A 19,816-nucleotide genomic window follows, 5' to 3' on the forward strand; every position below is an offset into this window, starting at 1 on the left:
TTTTTTAAATTGCTTCCAAATGAATTCGTTCTTAATTATATCCAAAAAATTAAAGATTAAAATTTCGATTTAAAAGGTCTACTAGACTTTTCGAAAAATGAAATACTCAGCAGAGAATGCACAGCTTATGTTAATTATAATTCTGAAGAGAAATTCTTGCAATTAGAAAAGCCACTACCTTTCAAATTGAAACCTTTTCCCGACTGCGATATTTTAAGTTTAGAAATGAAAAGGCAGATGTTATTTATGTCTGGATAAAAGATACAGAGTTAAAAACTGAAAGCAGAAAGTAAAATTAGCTTCTATAATTAACAAACATTCGAAAGTGAATTGTTGGGCATTAAAATAACACAAACAAGAACTAATTATCATACTTATTCAAAAAAAGTACAAAGAGCAAATTCTATATAGACTAAATAAAAATAATATTCACAGGAAAAGTGCACAGCAAAAATGGATGAGAAAAATACACATGTATGAATAAATTTTCAAACTGATACATATTCAAAAGAACTGCATGATGAACAGCAACAACGAACTAGCTACACACAGAAATGGCATTTTTCTAGAATCATTAAATTTGGCACATAATCAGATAAAATAAAAATTTTCACACGTAAAAAGCAGACTTTTATCCTAGAATATAATAAAAAATTCAGTAATTAAGATCAGAAAATCTTTTACCAATCTGTTAGGCCAAGAACTTACCCGCATTAGTTTTAATGAATATTCTCAACAAATCGCATCTCAATCTGTTAAATAGACTGTGTTAATATGCAAAACAACATATTAAATAATACAAACAAGAATTGACATATTTATTCAAAAGAGGCATAAAGAAGAACAATTTTTATGCAAACTAAGTAAAAACGGCACATTTACTTGAAATTTTCTCAAAAATTTACCAGCAAAAACTTGATGAATCTCTACATGAGCTAAAGAAAATACCGCATTCAACTTGAAATGAGTTCAGTCAGAAATTTACTAGCACAATAAAAAGAGACATGGAAGGGGGGGGGGAAAGAAAAAACAAGAATTAATTTTTATATCTACTCCAAAAAAAAAAAAAAAAAAAAAAATGCAGAATTAGCAGCAGCAACACAAAACAAAGTAGACAATTAAAAATAGTAATTTTAATGAATCAATCATTAATAATGAAATTCTGGGCATATACCACATAATCAGAGATAAAGGTACAAATTTTCATACATAAACAGCAGATTTTATCCTACAATATGATTCAGTAATTAAGAGTAGGTAATATTTTACCAATTTGCTAGGCCAAGATCTTACCATCATTGGTTCTAATGCATTTTTCAACAAACAGCATTACACATCTGTCAAATAAACTGCATTAATCTGCAAAACAACACATTAAAAGAATACAACTAATTAACATATTGGCTCAAAAAAGGCGTAAAGAAGAGCAACTTCTACACAAATTCAGTAAGAATGGCACATTTACTTGAAATATCCTCAATCAAAAGTTTACTAGTAAAGCTTTTACATGTGTTAGAATTTTCGTGGTTACTTAAAAAAAATGGAAACAGTAATCTCTACACTACCTAAATGAAAATGGCACATTTATCTAAAAACACGGTAATCGGCCAGAAATCTACCAGCACATAAAACAGAAAATGAGCATGAAAAAACATACGCATGCAAAAATTACTTTTCATATTTAATAATAAATATAAGATATAAAGCAAACACTTATCAGAGAAATAGAAACTTTGGTTATTTGACGAATAACCTGAAATTTGCCATTGCGCACATCTAAAAACAAACAACTTCAAATTAATCAAGCAAAATGTGTAAATTTGGAAAACAAGGTATTAAAAATTTACGATAGAATTTTAGCATACTTACGGATCAAAAACAGACCACTCTTCAACCACAGTTCCAGAAATAAGAATGAGCCAATGAAGCCAAATTACTTGGCGAGAAAGTTATTAGTAGATCTTCATGCAACCCAGAGAATCTCGTAACTCCTCCCATTTTTTCCCCCTTTTTTCTCGTGAAGATAACCTGTCAACAACGAATTCCTACTTTGACAGTATTCACATGTAATGATCGTATTTCTGTACTCAAAGTGGAATTAGAGCTTTTGTATTATCAGTAAAGCGTGTTTAGTCCACACTGAATACTTATTTTGAAATTTCAAAAAGGTGAGCGTTGTAGTTAATCAGTGTTTATTTGAATTTGCAATGTTTGCAGCATGTATCATTTGATGTCTCTGAAATTTGTCTTAAAATGAGCTTAATTTATTTTTTACAGTTTTTTGTTGCATATATTTAATAATTTTCTAGTTTTTCTGTGTGTAATGAAATTGTAGAGATTCCCATTGAGCAACTGTTTTGATATGAAGAGCTAGTTTGTTCATCAAGAAGCATGCGATTTCAAAATAAATGAGTAATATGATTAAGCTGCAGTTTTATCACAATAAAACGTAGCACTTTTTTAGAATATCAACTTAGTATGTAGAGAGAATGTAAATTCTGCAAGCTAATATACACACACACATTTTACGATTGTCTTTAAGTCGTTGTATCTGTGAGACTTAATATCTGAATTAAGTGCATGAGATCACATGGAGCTATGCTCAAGGAAGGATAATGAGGTAGGCAAATTAGTTACTAAAGAGTCTTTGATTAATTATAAAGCAAGTGATGACTTCTCTACTATCTTTTAATTATAGAAACACATATTATTTGCATTAGAATTAATCCCGTCTAAAATCACATTTGAAGGATCATAGGAAGAGATTAAATAGAGTTGTTCTGTAAACATCTTTAAATCTGACTTTTTTCCCCTATTTAAAATTAGGAAGCACTTCCTCAAAGAATTCTGTAAATGTAAACACCGCCAACAATGGTGATAATAGTTTAATCCAACAGATTCGCAAGTTCCGAGGTAGGAACCACTCTTCTTACATCGTTTTATGGTTCCTTACATTGCTGTTCATAATTTTGTATATTGTAGCATCACACTCTGCACGTGTCATTTATTCTTCACTTATTTATTGTTAATTTTTTAGATTTCCATGCTTTTTGAATTTCTTAAGTATGAATAGGTATAATTGTTTTCATTCTGTTAAGGAAGTTGTCTGCAGTGATGCATCTCGGAAGGATTATTGCCTTCATCGAAAATATGTTCACAGCAAACAACGGATCAGTGGAGATTCTTATGCCGCTGATTAAGAAGCGCGTAGCACACAGGGGTGTAGCTAGAAGGAGGCATCTGTCCCCGGGCGCAGAATCCAAGGGGCGCCAAACTGATGTTACAACATTGTAGAATTAAATGTTTTCCATCCCTGGCAAGCAGTAAGGGGCGCGGAATTTTCAGTTGTCCCTGGGCGCTGAAAACCCTAGCTACGACTCTGGTAGCACAGGAAACTACTGTTATGACTGATGAATGGTGCATGTATTCATTCGTAGGCAGGTATGGGTATCAGGCTGTTTATCATTGCAGAAATTTCGTTAATCCGGCAACTGTTACTCATACCTAGTCTAAAGAAGCCTACCTAAAGATCTCTAAAGAAGTCATAATGGCTAATCTTTAGAATATGGTAACAGGTAGTTTGGCGACATTTTGGTAAGGCGATAAAGGTTACTAGCTAGGACTTTAGCAATAATCTGAGAAGTACACAGTTCGAATCACAGATTATTTTGTCTCAGAGAAATGAGAGATCATGAGACATGTAATGTGACATTTTCCAGAAAATTCCGATCGTGATTTTAGCTAATAAGCACTTAGAAACAATTTCGCTGCTAAAGTGCAGAATCGTCCTCTTATTTGTTTGGCGCTTTTTACAAAAGTAAGAAGAATTGAATTTTGGTAAATTTTCTTTGACTTTTTAAGTGAAAATAGGTCGATGTGTACATAGATAAAGTCAAGAGTGTGCGCAATGCCATTTTTGTGATATTCTGGGATGTTTTTTTAAATGAAAATAGGTCAATGTGTACATGGATACCGTGTATGTGCAATTCTTAAAAACGCGGCAAGCAGTTTGCGATTCTTCACTTTCTCCCAATTTCGCACCTAATCTTCGTCATGATTAAGCATTTTTGTTCCATAAAAGTTCTAGTATAAGTGTAATTCGGCTAGCAGATTGTTGGAAAAAATGTTGAGTAAGGAAAAAAAAAAAAAAAATTCCTTTACTTCGTGAAAACAAAATGGCATCAAAAACAAAACTATCAGGTTGCTGTAGCAGGGTAGGTCGCCAAAAAATCGCCAAGTTACCATAATGCAAAGATTCACCGTCATACCTAGTCTAAAGAATTGATTAAAAAAAAAAAAAAACTGATTTTCACAATGAAAATCTAGCTGATCAGGTACGCGAATACCTATTTTGGCATGGAGTATAATCCTTGTAGGGAATATATGAATGTCAATTTACTTCTAATGGGATAGGTTTTTGAAAAAAAATTTGGGGAAATCTGAAAAAAGAAATGAAGTGCAGTACAAAGTCTTTAATCCGGAATGATGTATAATCTGGACCTCAAAGCTACAAACTTTCTGTGCATGCGTAAATGCATAATGCATTTATGCATGCACATGATACCTTTACATGTGCGCATAATACATTTATGCATGTGCCTTGAATGTATAACGGATGGTATAAGCTAAACTAAAATTATCTAATTATCTGTTTCAGTTAATATTGCAGATTGCGTTGTTTCTTAATCTTCTAATTGGATGCCGCTTATTATTTTTTGCAGACTGTTAGAGCAATTTTATTAAAAGTAAGCTTGAACTTTTGATTATGTCAAAAAGAGTTTCTGATTCTAGAGCTGCCAAAGGATCTACAAAGTGAAAGCATGTTTCGATGTCCATCAACCAAAAAGTGGAATTGCTGCAGAAAATGGATAAAGGCATATCCTTTGTTTCTCTAATCATTCCTAAATCTGTTTATCAATTTCACGCTGCTCTGCGGGGGGGGGGAGACGTCGCAGCTCGCTATGAACTGGAAGTTGATCTGTCAGCACTATCCTCATCTTAAGGGCAAATGTTTTTATTTTATTCAGCTTATAATTCCATACTAAATGTAGTATTTCATCTCGATGTACTCCGTCTTTGATATGATTTAAATCAAATTCCTCGTCATTATAAATATCACGATTATACATCAAATAGTTTTCTGGTTGCAATTTTCTAGTTTGACTATGCGTAATGTATGCTTTCTGCATGCACGCGTTGAAAGAAATGTTTAATAAAGTAAACAAATAAATATTAAGCTTTTTTTTTTTGGTAAATTTTGATACCCTTTAGATCATAATTGCTCTTTATCTCATAAATTAAGATTTCATATTTTTAATTTTATAATTTCCGCATGCCATCTTACCAGATTTAAATTGATGATCTATAATCTGGAATCCCTGAAGTCCCGACGAGTCCGGATTAAAGACTTTGTACTGTATTGTATACATATTTTTTTAAACTCGGTAAAAGTTTACAATTGGGTGCCTCTTGTCTTTTTGGCGATTCTTTTTTTATGCCAAAATTGGCATCAGGAAGGTACAATTTCAAGATGGCTGCTACACGAAACCAAAATAAAAAGTTAAAGAATTGCATAAACTCGGTGTCCATATACACATCGAACTTTCACTTGAAAAGACGCAAGAGAATTGTACAAACTAGGCTTTGTGTACTGTCTTAACTTCATCCATGTACACATCAATCTGTTTTCACTTTAAAAAATCAGGCAGCTAAAACAAAGTTAAAACTATCATGGTAACCAGACATGGAGTTTCATTGCCAAAACTGAACAAAATTCGTCGCTAATCGAAGGGGCACCCAATTCTACACTAGAGACTAAAACTCTTTTATACTAATAGAATTAGAAATATATTGCAATAAAAATCCTAGCATTAACTTTACTTTTTTATGCTAACTTTACTTATGCTTAACATCAGGCTTTTCTGCCAACCTGAATTGTAATAAATACCATGTTGAACCAGCTGATTTCCAACTGCGTATGTTTAATATCATGTTTTTCTGTTAGCTGAATTGAAATGCACTAATTAAATGTTTATGCTTAATATCTTTAATCAGCTAATTTTTAGCTAAATTTAACTTACATATGCTTGATAACATGCTCTGCAATAAATGTCATGTTTTATTTCAAAACTTAACTGCATATCACTGCAACCATTGCTGTTGGTGAGCTTGGTAACAAGAAAGACGCTGTTGCCAAAGGGTTCTTTGCAGGAGGGGGGAAAAGTGTTAATTAATTTAATGATATTTGATACATTGAAAAATTATATTTTTGGGACCTAAAAAAATGAATTGTGGGGAATGCATTTGTTTTGTTATAAAAGCAGCTGGCATTATAACAACATCTGAATTTAAGTTATCTAATTCGAATAAACTTTAAGATCAGACCCGGGTGAATTAATGCTCTCTGACAATTTTTTTTGCAGCCTGTGAGCAACTGTATTTCTTAACTGTAGCTTTCTTTTACATTTTTTAAATAAAATAAATTTGATTTTATTATACATTTTGAAGTTATCAGCTTGCTAACTAACTGTGTTCAAACTGAGATTGAATTTTATACATTGTAAATCATGTCTTGTTAGCAAAATTTGGCAATTAAAAAAAAAGAAGAAATTGAAAACAAATGTGATGATAGTTTTTGCTTGATCTTGAATAGAAATTAATAGTATACCTAGTGAACTATAAATTGTAGACTTGTAAGATAATTTAAGAGAATTGCACTTTTTCATAAAGAAATCTGGAAATTTTACAGTACTCATTATTCTATAAATTCAAGAATATTGCTCAGGAAAAGGGGGGGAGTAAAGATTTAAAACAATGTAATTTATCTCATTAAATTGTTTCTGTTGGAAATTTATTAATTTTTATGTTTATTTAAAACTACTATCTTATTTGGTGGCCTGTAGTTTTTTTTTTTTTAAATATCAGATGTGGCCATTTAGCCAAAAAGCTTGCTGAGGCCTGTTGTAAATACAGTCAAATACCGAAAATCCGCCGACCTGAAATCCGTGTTGCCTCTCAGAATATAAACATTCAGTTTGTAAGTTCCGGAAACTGCCACATTGAGTACGAAATATCGAAGAAAAAAATACTTACTAAATAATGACATCATAATTACTGAATAATAATGAGTCAAAACAATTATTGATATAAAAACATTGAAAAAATAAGATAAGTTTTTTCCCCCTCTAATCTGCATCGAGGTAAAAAAGCAGGTGATTCACTCAACTCTTTGTTCAAGTTCACGATTCACCGTTGTTGTATTTTCTGAGCTTTGTTATTTCATTTAACGAGATTGTTTAGTGCTATCTTTTCTTTTATCCGGATATTTTGTGGATAAATTAAGAATATTTTAAATTTCCGCCCTTTTTAATACAATGACAGATAAGAAACGCACTCGTAATTTTACTGCTTGCAACGTTGAAAAACGTAAACACGTTGCATTGACGGTAACGCAAAAAGTGCAAATTCTGCAAAAGATGGAAGCAGCTGCTACTCCTCGATTTATAGCAGAATGGTATGGAATTGCGACACGATTGTGTATGATATACAAAAAAATAACGAAAAGCTGTTGAAATTGTACAGCAACAGTGATTCTAACACCGGAATCTGAAACTGGAAATCTTTGCATGAGGCGAAATCGGCAAACCTCGATGCTGTGTACATATAATACAATGTATAATATAATCAATTTATATATGTAATAATAATTTAATGCATATAATGAATTATTGCAATAATGTATATAATAATTTATTTAAATGTATCTAATACGCATTATTCATTTTGCACTTTTAGTCCGAATATTATGTTTTATCTTTTCTGTCCTAAAATCCGCACAACTTCTGGTCCCAAGCTATGCGGATTTCTGGAATTTTACTGTAGTATCTTTAAAGTAAGGGTAAAAGTATATTTTAGGGTACTCCTAGGCAAAACTTGGCGATTTTTGGTGGTACATGGATACCGAATTTGTGCAAGTCTTTGACTTGTTATTTTGGCTTGCATTCAAAAATCGCCACTACACAAAGCCAAAATAACAGGGCAAAGAATTGCACAAACTTGGTATCCATGTACACATCAACCTATTTTCACTTTAAAAAAAAATCCCAGAATTGCACAAAAATGGCATTGCACATTTCCTTGACTTTATCCATGTACAAATTGACATATTTTCACTTCAGAAAACATCAGAGAATTGCGCAAACCAGGCTTTGTGCACTCCCTTGAGTTTGTCCATGTACACATCGATATATTTTCACTTAAAAAGTCAAAGGAGCACCCAATTCTACAGTAGAGGCAAACAAAAAATACATAATCTCAATAAACTACATTTTAAGTTAAACAATAAAATAACTTAAAAAAGAATTATGCATTTAAGCATTACACAAAGCAAATATCCACTTACCTCTGTGGCACACAAAATTCCTTAACAGCATAAAAAAATTTCCTAAAATTATCTGAACTAGAATCCGTATATCGGCATCGACACATAAATTCATAAAAATAAGAGTCAAAGTTATTCTACGTATTCCAGACTGTTTCGAAAATGAATACTAAGTAAACCTTCATTTACACACCAGTCAATTAATGCACTTTCCCCTTTCCTTCCAAGTCATACAGAAACTTCAAATTAATCTTACTACATTCAGCCATTTTACCGTCTAAACAATGAAACAAGCAATGTATTTCCTAACCACACACACCACAAAAGCCCTTCCAAAACATCCCATGATTCAAAATTTCCCGGAATAATGCAAACGATTACGTCATAATAGGGTTTCCATAACATTCAACTACTCTTACCATAAATGAAACAACAACTTGGCAATAAATGGAACAACAACTTGGCGATAAATGAAACAACTTCACGATAATACAAGGGTTACTCTAAAGTCAACTCTAACCAAAGTAAGACTTGCTGTAGATAAAAAGAGGGGCAGTAATATTAATTTCCTGTAAAACCACATCTTTTGTAGTCACTTAAACTGTAACAGTATAATTCATTTGTATAAGGAGCTGAGAAGTTATTAAGTTTGGTTTCTGTAAAATTTATTTTTCTGTTATACAGAAAGTTTTTAAAAAGTGGGCGTAGTCTTTATTTTTAGTTTCTTATTTGTGTGAGATTATTTTCTTATTCTTAGTTTAAATGTAATCAGTTTTTAATAAACTGTGAAATAGCAGTTAAAATTATTAAAATAAGCATATCTTAACCTATATTTCATACGTACTTTTTGAAATTACACTGTAAAAGAAAAAAAAAATAATATGCTGTATTTTGGCATTGTCATGAATGTTTTATATTTTGATGTCCCGCATTTGAATTATGCACAAAAAGTAAGAGTACTTCTTTGAATTTAGCAGCAGAACACTGCACATACTTGTCATTCTGCATATTATACCTTTAAAAGCGAACCACATTATTCTTTATGCATGCAGAAAACTAAGTCTGAGATTTCACAAAAGATGGCAAAAAACTGCGGTATGAAGTTCCCTGCTGTCTGAGCACTAGTAGTTTGATCCAAGATTCAAATTCCAGCAAATGGGCTGGCTGCATGGGTAGATAGCACTCGAGTACTTAAACAGTGCACTTAAGCAGACAGTACTCGAGTGCTTTGCTGTAATCAAGTAGACCCAAACCAAACTAAACCCCTAAGAAGGATTATGATTTTCATTCATACATGGCAAAAATATATGGAAATGTGGAAAGCTATCTGGGGAAGGGAGGGGTGCTACATACCTGGGTTACCAACTAAATGCATACTGGCAACCTAGAGCATTTTCATATTACTTTTTTGCAGCTTTGGGATGATCGTGTGGATAATTAAAAAAGTACAGTACAAAGTCTAAAATCCGGACGTCCATTATCCGGAATGATCTAAAATCCGAACCTCAAAACCACAAACTTTTTTTTATATGCTTTACGCATGTGCATTTGATTTTTCCTTCCATAATAAAACGTGGAGATTTTCACTTAAAAATTCCAATTCTTAATTTCACTTAGGCACTAAATAAAATATCTTGTTATGGAAAAACAATCATGTAAGCATAAATTTGTGAGATCAATAATTTGGCTCTGTAGCTGAGTATCTACTTGGCATACATCTCAAACCGAAACATTCACCTATTTTATATCCCTAACACCAACCTGGTGAGTCATTATTTATTATATTTTGCTTTCATCACAGCATGTTTATCAATACAGGAGAGCTTCAGTAATAACTCATGCAGTGATGTCTAAACTTTTTTTTTATATCAGTAATTGAACAACAAGAGTATGGCAACCTTTTATGCTAACATTATGCTTGGCGATGATTATAGATTTTTAAATGCTTTAAGAAATAAACGACGAGGAAAAATTCAACAAAATTTTTCTTTCATATGCTAAAAACATATTTTGTTATTGAAACTCATAGGCCAAAAGATTACATTTAGTGCTATTTTAATTAAGAATAACTGATATGTTATTTACCATAAACCCAGAAGCGGTGGCAGAATATGTCGGCGTCGAACAGCAGAATTTAGGGAAGACGAAATTTTTGGAATTTGGGGAAGCACCGAGTGGCAAAATTAAGGGATGAGAAGTTTTTTATGATTTAGGGAAAGCACTGGGATGCAAAGTTTAGGTGCGGTGAAAATTTAGAACTGAGGAAGGCGCTTTGTAGCACAATTTAGAACCCGTAGAGACTGCACCGGGTGGTATTTACTGCCGGCCCTAGATAAAGCGTTAAGTATATATGAGAGTTTATTTATTCAGGACTCAGATTAGTTTTAAGCATTTGCAAGAAATAAACATAAGTATAGAAAATAACTAAACTATTGTAATACAATTCAAGCTTAATTCAGTACGTAATAAGAGCAAGACAAAATTTAGCGAAACAATTTGGCTTTCATCGCCAATCTTGTGATACACAGCCAATAATGTATGATGGATGCTATTAAGCTAGGCTAAAATTATCTTTACTGATTCTAAGGCATTTCAGTTAATGTAACGGACTGCACTGCTCCCAATCTTCTAGTTTTATCCAGCTTATTATTTTTTGCAGACTGTTATTATTACGGCAATTTTATAAAAGCTAAACTTGAACTTTCGATTATGTCATAAAGAGTTTCTAGTTCTGGAGCTGCAAAGGATCTACAAAGCGAAACCATGTCCGATGTCCATTAAACAAAAAGTGGAATTGCTGCAAAAAATGAATAAAGACATATCCGTCTCAAAATTATGGGAGGAGTATGGCATTGAAATATGTATATGGCATTGAAACTGTATATGACATAAGAAAAAAGAAAAGGAACTTTTTGAATTTTTTGTGGAAGCAACTTAAACAGCTTATATTGAAAGAAATGTTTAGTAAAGTAAACAAATAAATATTAAGCCTTTTTTTTTTTTTTTTTTTGTAAATTTTGATACCGTTTAGATCATAATAATTCTTTACTTCATAAATTACGATTTCATAATTTTAATTGTATAATTTCTGCATGCCATCTTACCAGATTTAAATTGATGATCTGATACCCGGAAAAATCCCAAATCCGGAATCGCCAAAGTCCTGAAGAGTCAGACTTCCCAAAAGTCCTGGATTTCAGACTTTGTACTGTACTATAATTCTTGCCTTCTAAGCCTTGCAGATAAGTTGTATTAAATACAAATGGAGCTGAAATTTCAGAGAATTTTACAATGAAGAACAAATCTTATTATTTTAAATAACATTTGTTCTGCATTTAATGTAATATATATTTTGTCTTGATGCTACTTTAGTATATTTTTAAATTATTTTGTGTTTTTATCATCGAAGTGTTAGGTTTATTTTTAAAAATTTTGTTAATTTTTTTACAAAGAAAATGACCGAAGCTATAGTGCCTCTGGAGTCTGGTATCAGACAGCTTTTTAATAGGACTTTATCTAACAGAAGGTAAGTAAAACTTATACTTACCTATTTTAAGTACAGTGAAAATTTATTTTCTCTTCTAAACATACCATTTAGAAATTTTTTCTAAATACATATTAGTTTTAATCTGCCATTTATAATCTGTTGATGAATTCAAGCAAAATTTTCCAGTTTACTAACCAAATCAGTAGATGCACGAGAAAAAGACTTTACAAATCATAAGAAGTATTTCTTCCTGTCTGTCTTAATTAATTTTCAGTACTCATTGTGTACTAGATTACAATATTTGAGCATTTGTAGTTAAGTATAAATTACCTAAAGTATAATACCACAGTCCAAAATCCGGCTATCCAACACCTGATATGATCAGACTTCCAGACCTCTAGCCTCCTCCCCCAGACTCTCCTTTATAAAGTATATAATACTGCAGAAATGAAGAATATAATACTCAAGAAAAAGCAGGAGTGTCAGAAAAGTAATTTTTCTAAGTGAAATTTCTGTGTGTCACTTTCAAATACCTCCTCACTGGAAAATCAAACTGTGGCCAATGACAATCACAGGGTTCGTATGGTCCTTACAAGTCCTTAAGCTTATGCAGAAATAAATATTTGCCCTTATTAATCCTTAATTTTGGCTAAAATTGACAAAAGGTCCTTAAATTTATTTAATCATCTGACATTTCTGTCTTTTCTTTAAGACTGCCATTTTAACCCAGGAGGACACGCACTGTTATTATGTAACACGAGCACACACATGGGGTGTCAACACACCCCAAGCAATTAAAGGACATACAAATTAAACGTATTATTACAATTCAGTAAAAGAATGCATTTTATATTAATTGCTGCATTTATTATAAAAAATAGCTTAAAACAATATTTTAAAATTAAAAACAAATATTTTTTTTTCAGATGACAAGGAATCATTGGCATCTATGAGAAATTTTTTTTATTTGAGAATGCAATTATAATTCAAATAATGCAGAATTATTACATGAACAATGAGTTATATAATTAATTTTTAAATCAATTAGGCTCAAGAAGCATTAGATATTTTGCAGTTTATACATGAAGCCATCTATTTCACAGTGCTCTTGACATATTTTTTTTTTACACTTCACACATGTAGTTTTTGATTTTTCTGTCCTTTTGCCTTGAGCACATGTAAAATCCCCGGCATTATATTTTTTTTTCTTTGTTTGTGGTTCATCAAATCATTTTCTGCAAGAAATTGGCCAATTCATAACTGGTATACCAATCGTCTGCAGTAAAGTTTCTTCCAGATTTGTATAATGGAGCTAAGATGCGCTTTTCTATTTCACTAGAACTGTTGACTTTCTTGTATGGCCCATCTGGCTGCTGATCTGCGTATATTTCCATGTTGAAAGCATAGAAGGTTCTAGCATCAACCACAGCAAATATCTTTATACTGTATTTTGCAGGTTTCTTAGGTATATACTGCCGAAGGGAGCATGGTCCTTGAAAAGGTTCTAGCTTTTTGTTCAAAGTCACATATTCACATGATATAATTTATGTCAGGTCTTGACAAAATTTTCAAATAAATCTCTTATTGGAGCTAATTTTTCACTCTTTCTTCTCTTATCCCGTATTCCCATATAAAATTATAAGGCACGAAGAATGAAAAGAAAACGCTCATAGTTCATAGTTTTGCGAAAAATATCCAATCTTGTGCCATCAGTCGCCCATAAATCTCTAACATATGCATGAGAAGATTTGTGCAATTCATCTATGTATAAGAGTCCTAAACAGAGTAAAGTTTTGCGTCTCTTTCTCTTAAACAATTTTTCAAAATATTTTTTTACATAAGTATTTGAGTCTTTCACAACATGACTCACGTTGTTGTCACACTTTTTACATGGCTCACGCTGAGAAATAGCAACACTAAAATGTGCATGGGGTGGCGGCACACCCCAAACTCTATTCTTTAAGTAAAAATAAATGCTCAGAATTTGCCGTTTCCACTCGAAACGTATAGAACATGATCTTGGAGGCAGCTACTGATGGAACTAATTATTTTGGATTATTGGGGGGGGGGGGTAATTGCCTTCGATTTTTTTTAAGCGTGGGGTGCCGAAACACCCCACACGCGTCTTCCCGGGTTAAGTGTGAATTTGTGTTGTGCGGGAATATTTTTTGGTGATACACTGACAAATATGTACTTAATGGGTTATTTGAATTTGTTCCTACTTCTAATATAAAGGGTGCAATACTCAAGTTTTTTGGGCAAGAAGTGAAATGAACGTTTTGAAATTGTTTCTTTTTTGCAAATGAAGAACTCGTAAAATATTACATCAAAAACAACTTTACCCTTTTGTGGATATGAATTCTTTTATTAAAATGGCTCTGAATTTGGTAGTTTTTAATTCAGTTTATTTATATACAAAACTTTTAATTTGGAGACCTGTGAATTTTTCGACAGTTTTGTTTACAAACACAGTAACATTGGTAAGTATTTAAATAATGATAATGTATTAAAATTATATTTAAGAAATAACATTAAAGTGAAATATTTGTATTTTCCCTTGTCAAATTATAAAATGTCATTGCTTTCCATTTTGGTGTCTTATTAATGGAATATTTTGAATCTGAAAAATAAGCAAGGTAATAAAAGCTATAATGCACAGTTTCTGAAAACCCTGGCAAAAACAAAATAGGTGTTGTAAATATTTTTAAACTAATATAATTTGTCTTCTTTTATATTTTTTCAGGGTAAGAATTTTTTCCCATGTAATTTTTTCAGAGTATTCAAAAGTGTATCAGTTTTCTCTATAAAATTCATTTTTCTTTTCTACTTTTTTTTTTTCAAAAACCTTTTGCTTTTACTGTTACTGAATTGGTAGGGGTAAAAATATATTTCAGGGTGTCCCTTCGGGAAAATTGGCGACTTTTTTTGACCTCATTTCCTGTTCACGTCCAACCCCCTCCGCAGCAAAATGGTGTTCAAATTATAATGTAATAAATCATAATTAAAACAAAAAATATATAATCTCAATAAACTACATTTTAAATCAAACACCGAACTAACATTAGAATGGAAATACACGTTATCTAATCTACGCTGTACAAAAAGGAAATGTCAACTTACCTTATTTAAAAAGTTCTGTTTCTTCGATATGTGTGGCACACAGAATTCCTTAACAGCATTCAGAAACCATTTATTTAAACTAGACTCTATTTACTGCCATCACCACAAAAAATGAAAAACATCCTCGATACTGCCAGACTATCGGTAGCATTTCTTTTGAGAATCCCTTTTTATTGCATACCACATATCTTCCTGTGTTGATATGAGTTCTGGTTTCGAAATCCTTAAATCTCACTAATTTACTGAGAGGTGAATGAAGCCTTTTAAATCTTCACTTACACACAAGCAGTCGATGTTTTCTTTCTTAATCATTCCAAAGTGTACAGAAATTTCAGGTTAATTGTACCAGCAGCAGGCATTTTAAAGTGTAAAGCTCAAAATATGCAACATACTTCCTAACCAACATCCATACCTAAGTAAGCCCTTATAAATATTTTCCCATCAGTCAAAATCATGCATTAAAACCAATGCTTAACAGGGTTTCTATAATATTCAACTACTCAGGTTATCATAAATGAAATAACAACTTGGTGATAATCCTTAATTAATAACTTGGTGATATCCATGGTTACCCTAAAGTATACACTAACCTAGGTAGGGACAATTTCCCTTTCAGATTTTAGACCTACCTCAGAATGTTTAGAAGAATTTGAAGGTAAGATTTATAGACCTGTGATTCCAGAAAAATGTGACAAAAAGAAAAGTGCCATGAAGGATTTTATGGGAAGTGTGTCATGAATTTCTTATTTTTTGGAGAATTTTTGAAAGAACAATAAAACAAAATTATTTGAATTTTCTATTGTACTTATGTATTATCCTGTCGACCATTGGTGTGAATTTCGGCAATACTTGCCAATCATTACTGTGGAATTCTAAAGGAAATTGTCATTCATAATTGCCGCTATGTCATAGTACTTGGCTGGTCGACGGGATATGATGCAAGTACATTTTCTGCTTTAGATCCCAGACATCTTTCTCTTAACATTTTTATCTTTCCTTTCAATTTCACTTCTTTTCACTAGACACAAGCATGGAAAATTACAAAAATGGCTGTAATCTTGTCTCTCAGACAGGCATGTGTAGAAAGGAAAATTTCTATGAATAAAGAAACTGAAAACTGACAATTTAAATGATTTGTCTTATATGTCACAATGTCCTGTAGGCAGGGCTGATGCTAGACATTTTCTCACTTGATACTATCTACAGTGGTGGCAAAATTGTGGACACTTTTGGAAATTTTTATGTGTTTGAACTTTGTATGCTTATAGAAAACGTTACGTTTCACAAAATGCAAACTTGTATATATCATTTTAAAGAGAATTTATTACTGAATTCAATACAAAACACAAAATTCAATTATTTGCAATACAAAAAATGTTAAACGATAATAGTTATCGATATACATTAGATAGTGATGATTGCAGTGAGTTATCAGTACTTAGTAAGGTACCCTTTATTTTTATTTTTGATTACAGCTTCACATCAATGTTTCATTGAGCTGACAAGAGTTTTAAGCTCTTCTTTCGTTATTACATGATGCCAGGAAACAATTATAGACTCAATTAGTTCCCTTTTATTTGATGGGCGCCTCATTCGGACAAGAGTTTTCAAGCGATGCCACAAATTTTCGATAGGATTGAGGTCAGGACTGTTTCCTGGCCATGACAACAATTTAATGCTCTTTGTACGAAACCACTCTTCTGATATTTTGGCCATGTGGCAAGGAGCAGAATTCTGCTGAAAAATAAGCGAAGCATTGTTGGGAAAGAGATCTCTGATGGAAGGTAGAAGTTTTGGTTCTAGAATAGTGTCAATGTATTTTCTGGCATTCAGTGTCCCATCGATGACATGAAGGCGACCTATACCATCTGCTGACATGCATGACCAAATCATAACACTAACTGGGTTCTTCATAGTTGCTTGAATGCAGTCAGGATGTAGCTCTTCTCCTATTCTACGTCTTGCATATTTTCGCCCATCACTACCAAAAAACGATATCTTAGTTTCATCACTCCATATAACTTGTGACCACTGATCATCTGTCCAATTAATGTGTTCCTTTGCCCACTGTAGTCTTTTTTTTCGTTGCTGAAAATTAAGATAAGGCTTTTTTCGTGGAATTCTATCTCTCAGTCCAACATCTGTTATTCTTCTCCTGATTGTTCTTGAACTGACAGAAACACCAGCATCATTCAGATCAATTCTGATGGCCACTGATGACATTTTTCTATCTTGGAGACATAGTCTTTTTATTCTTCTGTCATCAGTAGATGTGGTGCACCTTTTTCGGCCTTTTCCTTCTTTGTTTTTTTATTGAATTTGTCTCCTGATATCGTAAACAAAACTTTCGGACTCCAGATGTAGTCACTGAACCACCCACCTGTCTTGCAATTTCAGCATAGGAAAGACCACTTTCTCGTAACACAATAATATTACATCTCTTTCTAGGTGTCCAATCTACTCTTTTATTTGATGTCATTGCTTCTTGACTAAATATTAAAATTTTTTACAAAAATTCCTACTTGTAATTGCAGTGTATAAGAAACAGGTCCTCTTTCTACAGAACAAAGCAAAATAATAAATTGTTTCAAGTGTAAACATGATGTCAGCTTCTACTGGCAGTTACTAACATTCGATTGGTTCTCAGAACAAGAACAGTGATTGGCCAGGAAAGCTAGACATTACAAACCACTTCATAACTGTGTTTTTATTTGTATTAAAGTACATATAACTTTTTTGTATTGCAAATAATTGAATTTTGTGTTTTGTATTGAATTCAGTAATAAATTCTCTTTAAAATGATATATACAAGTTTGCATTTTGCGAAACGTAACATTTTCTATAAGCATACAAAGTCCAAAAACATGAAAATTTCCAAAAGTGTCCACAATTTTGGCCACCACTGTATATAGGTCCTACATTCTGATGCTTGGTTCTTCCTTAAATTTTAAAACCTTTCTGCCCAGTGCCTGCCCTAAGTTTTAAAAATTTTGCCACCCCATGATTTTGTTGCTCGGTGCTTCAATAAATTATTGTTCAAAGGGATATTATTGAGATATTAGCAAGTTAGGAGATAAAGCAGAAACTGGTAGGATTATTGGTCTGTTTATTGAAAAACAAATTCATAATGCTAAAAAAGGTGCTTAAAGAGAAGGAAATTGATATAAATTAGCTAAAATGTCTGGAAAGTTTTCAAATTGAAATGATGCATTAGTATTTTGTGTGTTGCTATGAAATATAAATGTTTTTATAGCTTTTCATATACACTCTTTTGCAAAAAAAATCGAAGCACCATGAAGGAAGTGGTTGTTTTTGATGAAATTGAATATGTGTATAGCTCATACACAGATAATAAAATGATTAAAAAAGTCAAGGTCATAGTACCTGTTTACAACTGACAATCATCCATTGAGTGTTAAAATTAGTAGTTGGTGGAACCGCCCCTTGTGGTATGCATTCGTCGAGGTGAGGAATTGTAGAGGTTCCTAATGTCATCCTGTGACACATTCTGCCAGGCATTCATCAGTTGTCGCTCCAGATCTGCGATATTTTGTGGTGCCCGAATTTGTGGCCTATTATGTCCCAGACATGCTTGATTGGTAAAGGTGCTGGCCAAGGAAGAGTATCAACCGCACGGAGACAGTCCAGAGATATGCGAGTGGTATGTGGCCTGGCATTATCTTGTTGGAAAATGTCCCCAGAATGACGGGCCATGAAGGGTAATGCAACTGGCCGCAGGATGGTATCAACATGTTATTGATCTGTTAAAGATGTAGAGGATGACTAAAGATGACCTGTTGTCATAAGAAATAGTGCCTCACACCATCACACCAGGGGTTATGGCTACTATGTCCCAGACAAGCTCAAGAATCAAGTTTATTTGCTCATACACATCATTTTGTAAAACAAAACGATATATGCCTTTGTGAAACAAAGGCTGATTGGGACCACTAGCCCTGTCCTCTCCAGGTACGAACATGGTGGCAGTGGTGTAGCGAAGGGGGGGCAAGGAGGTGTATCATGCCCCGGGCGCCGCTCTCAGAGGGGCGCCAAATGGTTTCCAAACAAGATTTTCCGGAAAATTTCAGTTTTTATTTTGATCGATTTCTGGAAAATGTATTTAAAATTTATAATTATTGTAATATAATTAATTAATTATTTTCTTGATTTGTCTGATAAAATGTGTAATAAAATGTTTGCAGAACATCAACCAAATATCTCCGCATGCAAAATGCTCTTTCTGACCACTTTACTTCTCTAAAATAGAGATATATTTTTAGTTTTTTTAAACAAAATGCGCATATAGCTCCCATTAAAACTATCGTTTCAAAATGAAAATTTGGGACAAAGTCGTGTGCTTTAAATAATTCTTCAGTTTCGGTGCAGCTACTAGCATCAAAGACTCGTGTAGCTCCCCTGCTTGACAAGTTTTGCTCGACAAGTTTTAAGTAAGTTGGGTGTAGGTGAAAGATAAAATGGCTAATTCCACAAAATGTTAAAAATTGGCCGTAGAAAGCAAGTATAAATTGGAAAAAAATAGCAAATTGTCAATTAAAGTCGGAATTCTTCAAGCTAGACAGCTATCAAGCTTCATGAAGCGAAATAAGGCCCATAAAATCAATAACAGTATAGATATGGCCAGAAAAAGCTTAAAATCTATTCAAGAATAGAATTAGAAGTACTGAGCTAAATTTGAAGAGGAAAATTGAAGCTGTGAGAGGAATTAATTTTGCATTTTTACATTAGATCCTTTGAATCAGCCATAAAAACAATTATATAAATACACTGACTACCAATAAGTATTTGGACACCTATGCAAATGACGATAT

At 32.6% G+C, this 19,816-nt stretch overlaps 1 protein-coding gene across 2 annotated transcripts in view; it reads left to right on the top strand.

The window, feature by feature from the left end:
* The first annotated feature begins 2,022 nt into the window (after nt 1-2,022).
* Nucleotides 2,023-19,816, top strand: part of LOC118201974 (calpain-5-like) — a 155,829-nt gene continuing 138,035 nt past the window's right edge. For both annotated transcript variants that reach the window (XM_035374123.2, XM_085809711.1), the window contains exons 1-2: nt 2,023-2,168; nt 11,833-11,906. In XM_035374123.2, the coding sequence (XP_035230014.1) occupies nt 11,836-11,906 (71 nt within the window). In that variant the 5' untranslated portion in view covers nt 2,023-2,168; nt 11,833-11,835. The remainder of the gene's footprint in view (nt 2,169-11,832; nt 11,907-19,816) is intronic.

Source organism: Stegodyphus dumicola, chromosome X2 (assembly GCF_044657685.1).
Source record: "Stegodyphus dumicola isolate Sdum_Otavi_A_Nest chromosome X2, ASM4465768v1".
NCBI lineage: Eukaryota > Metazoa > Arthropoda > Arachnida > Araneae > Eresidae > Stegodyphus > Stegodyphus dumicola.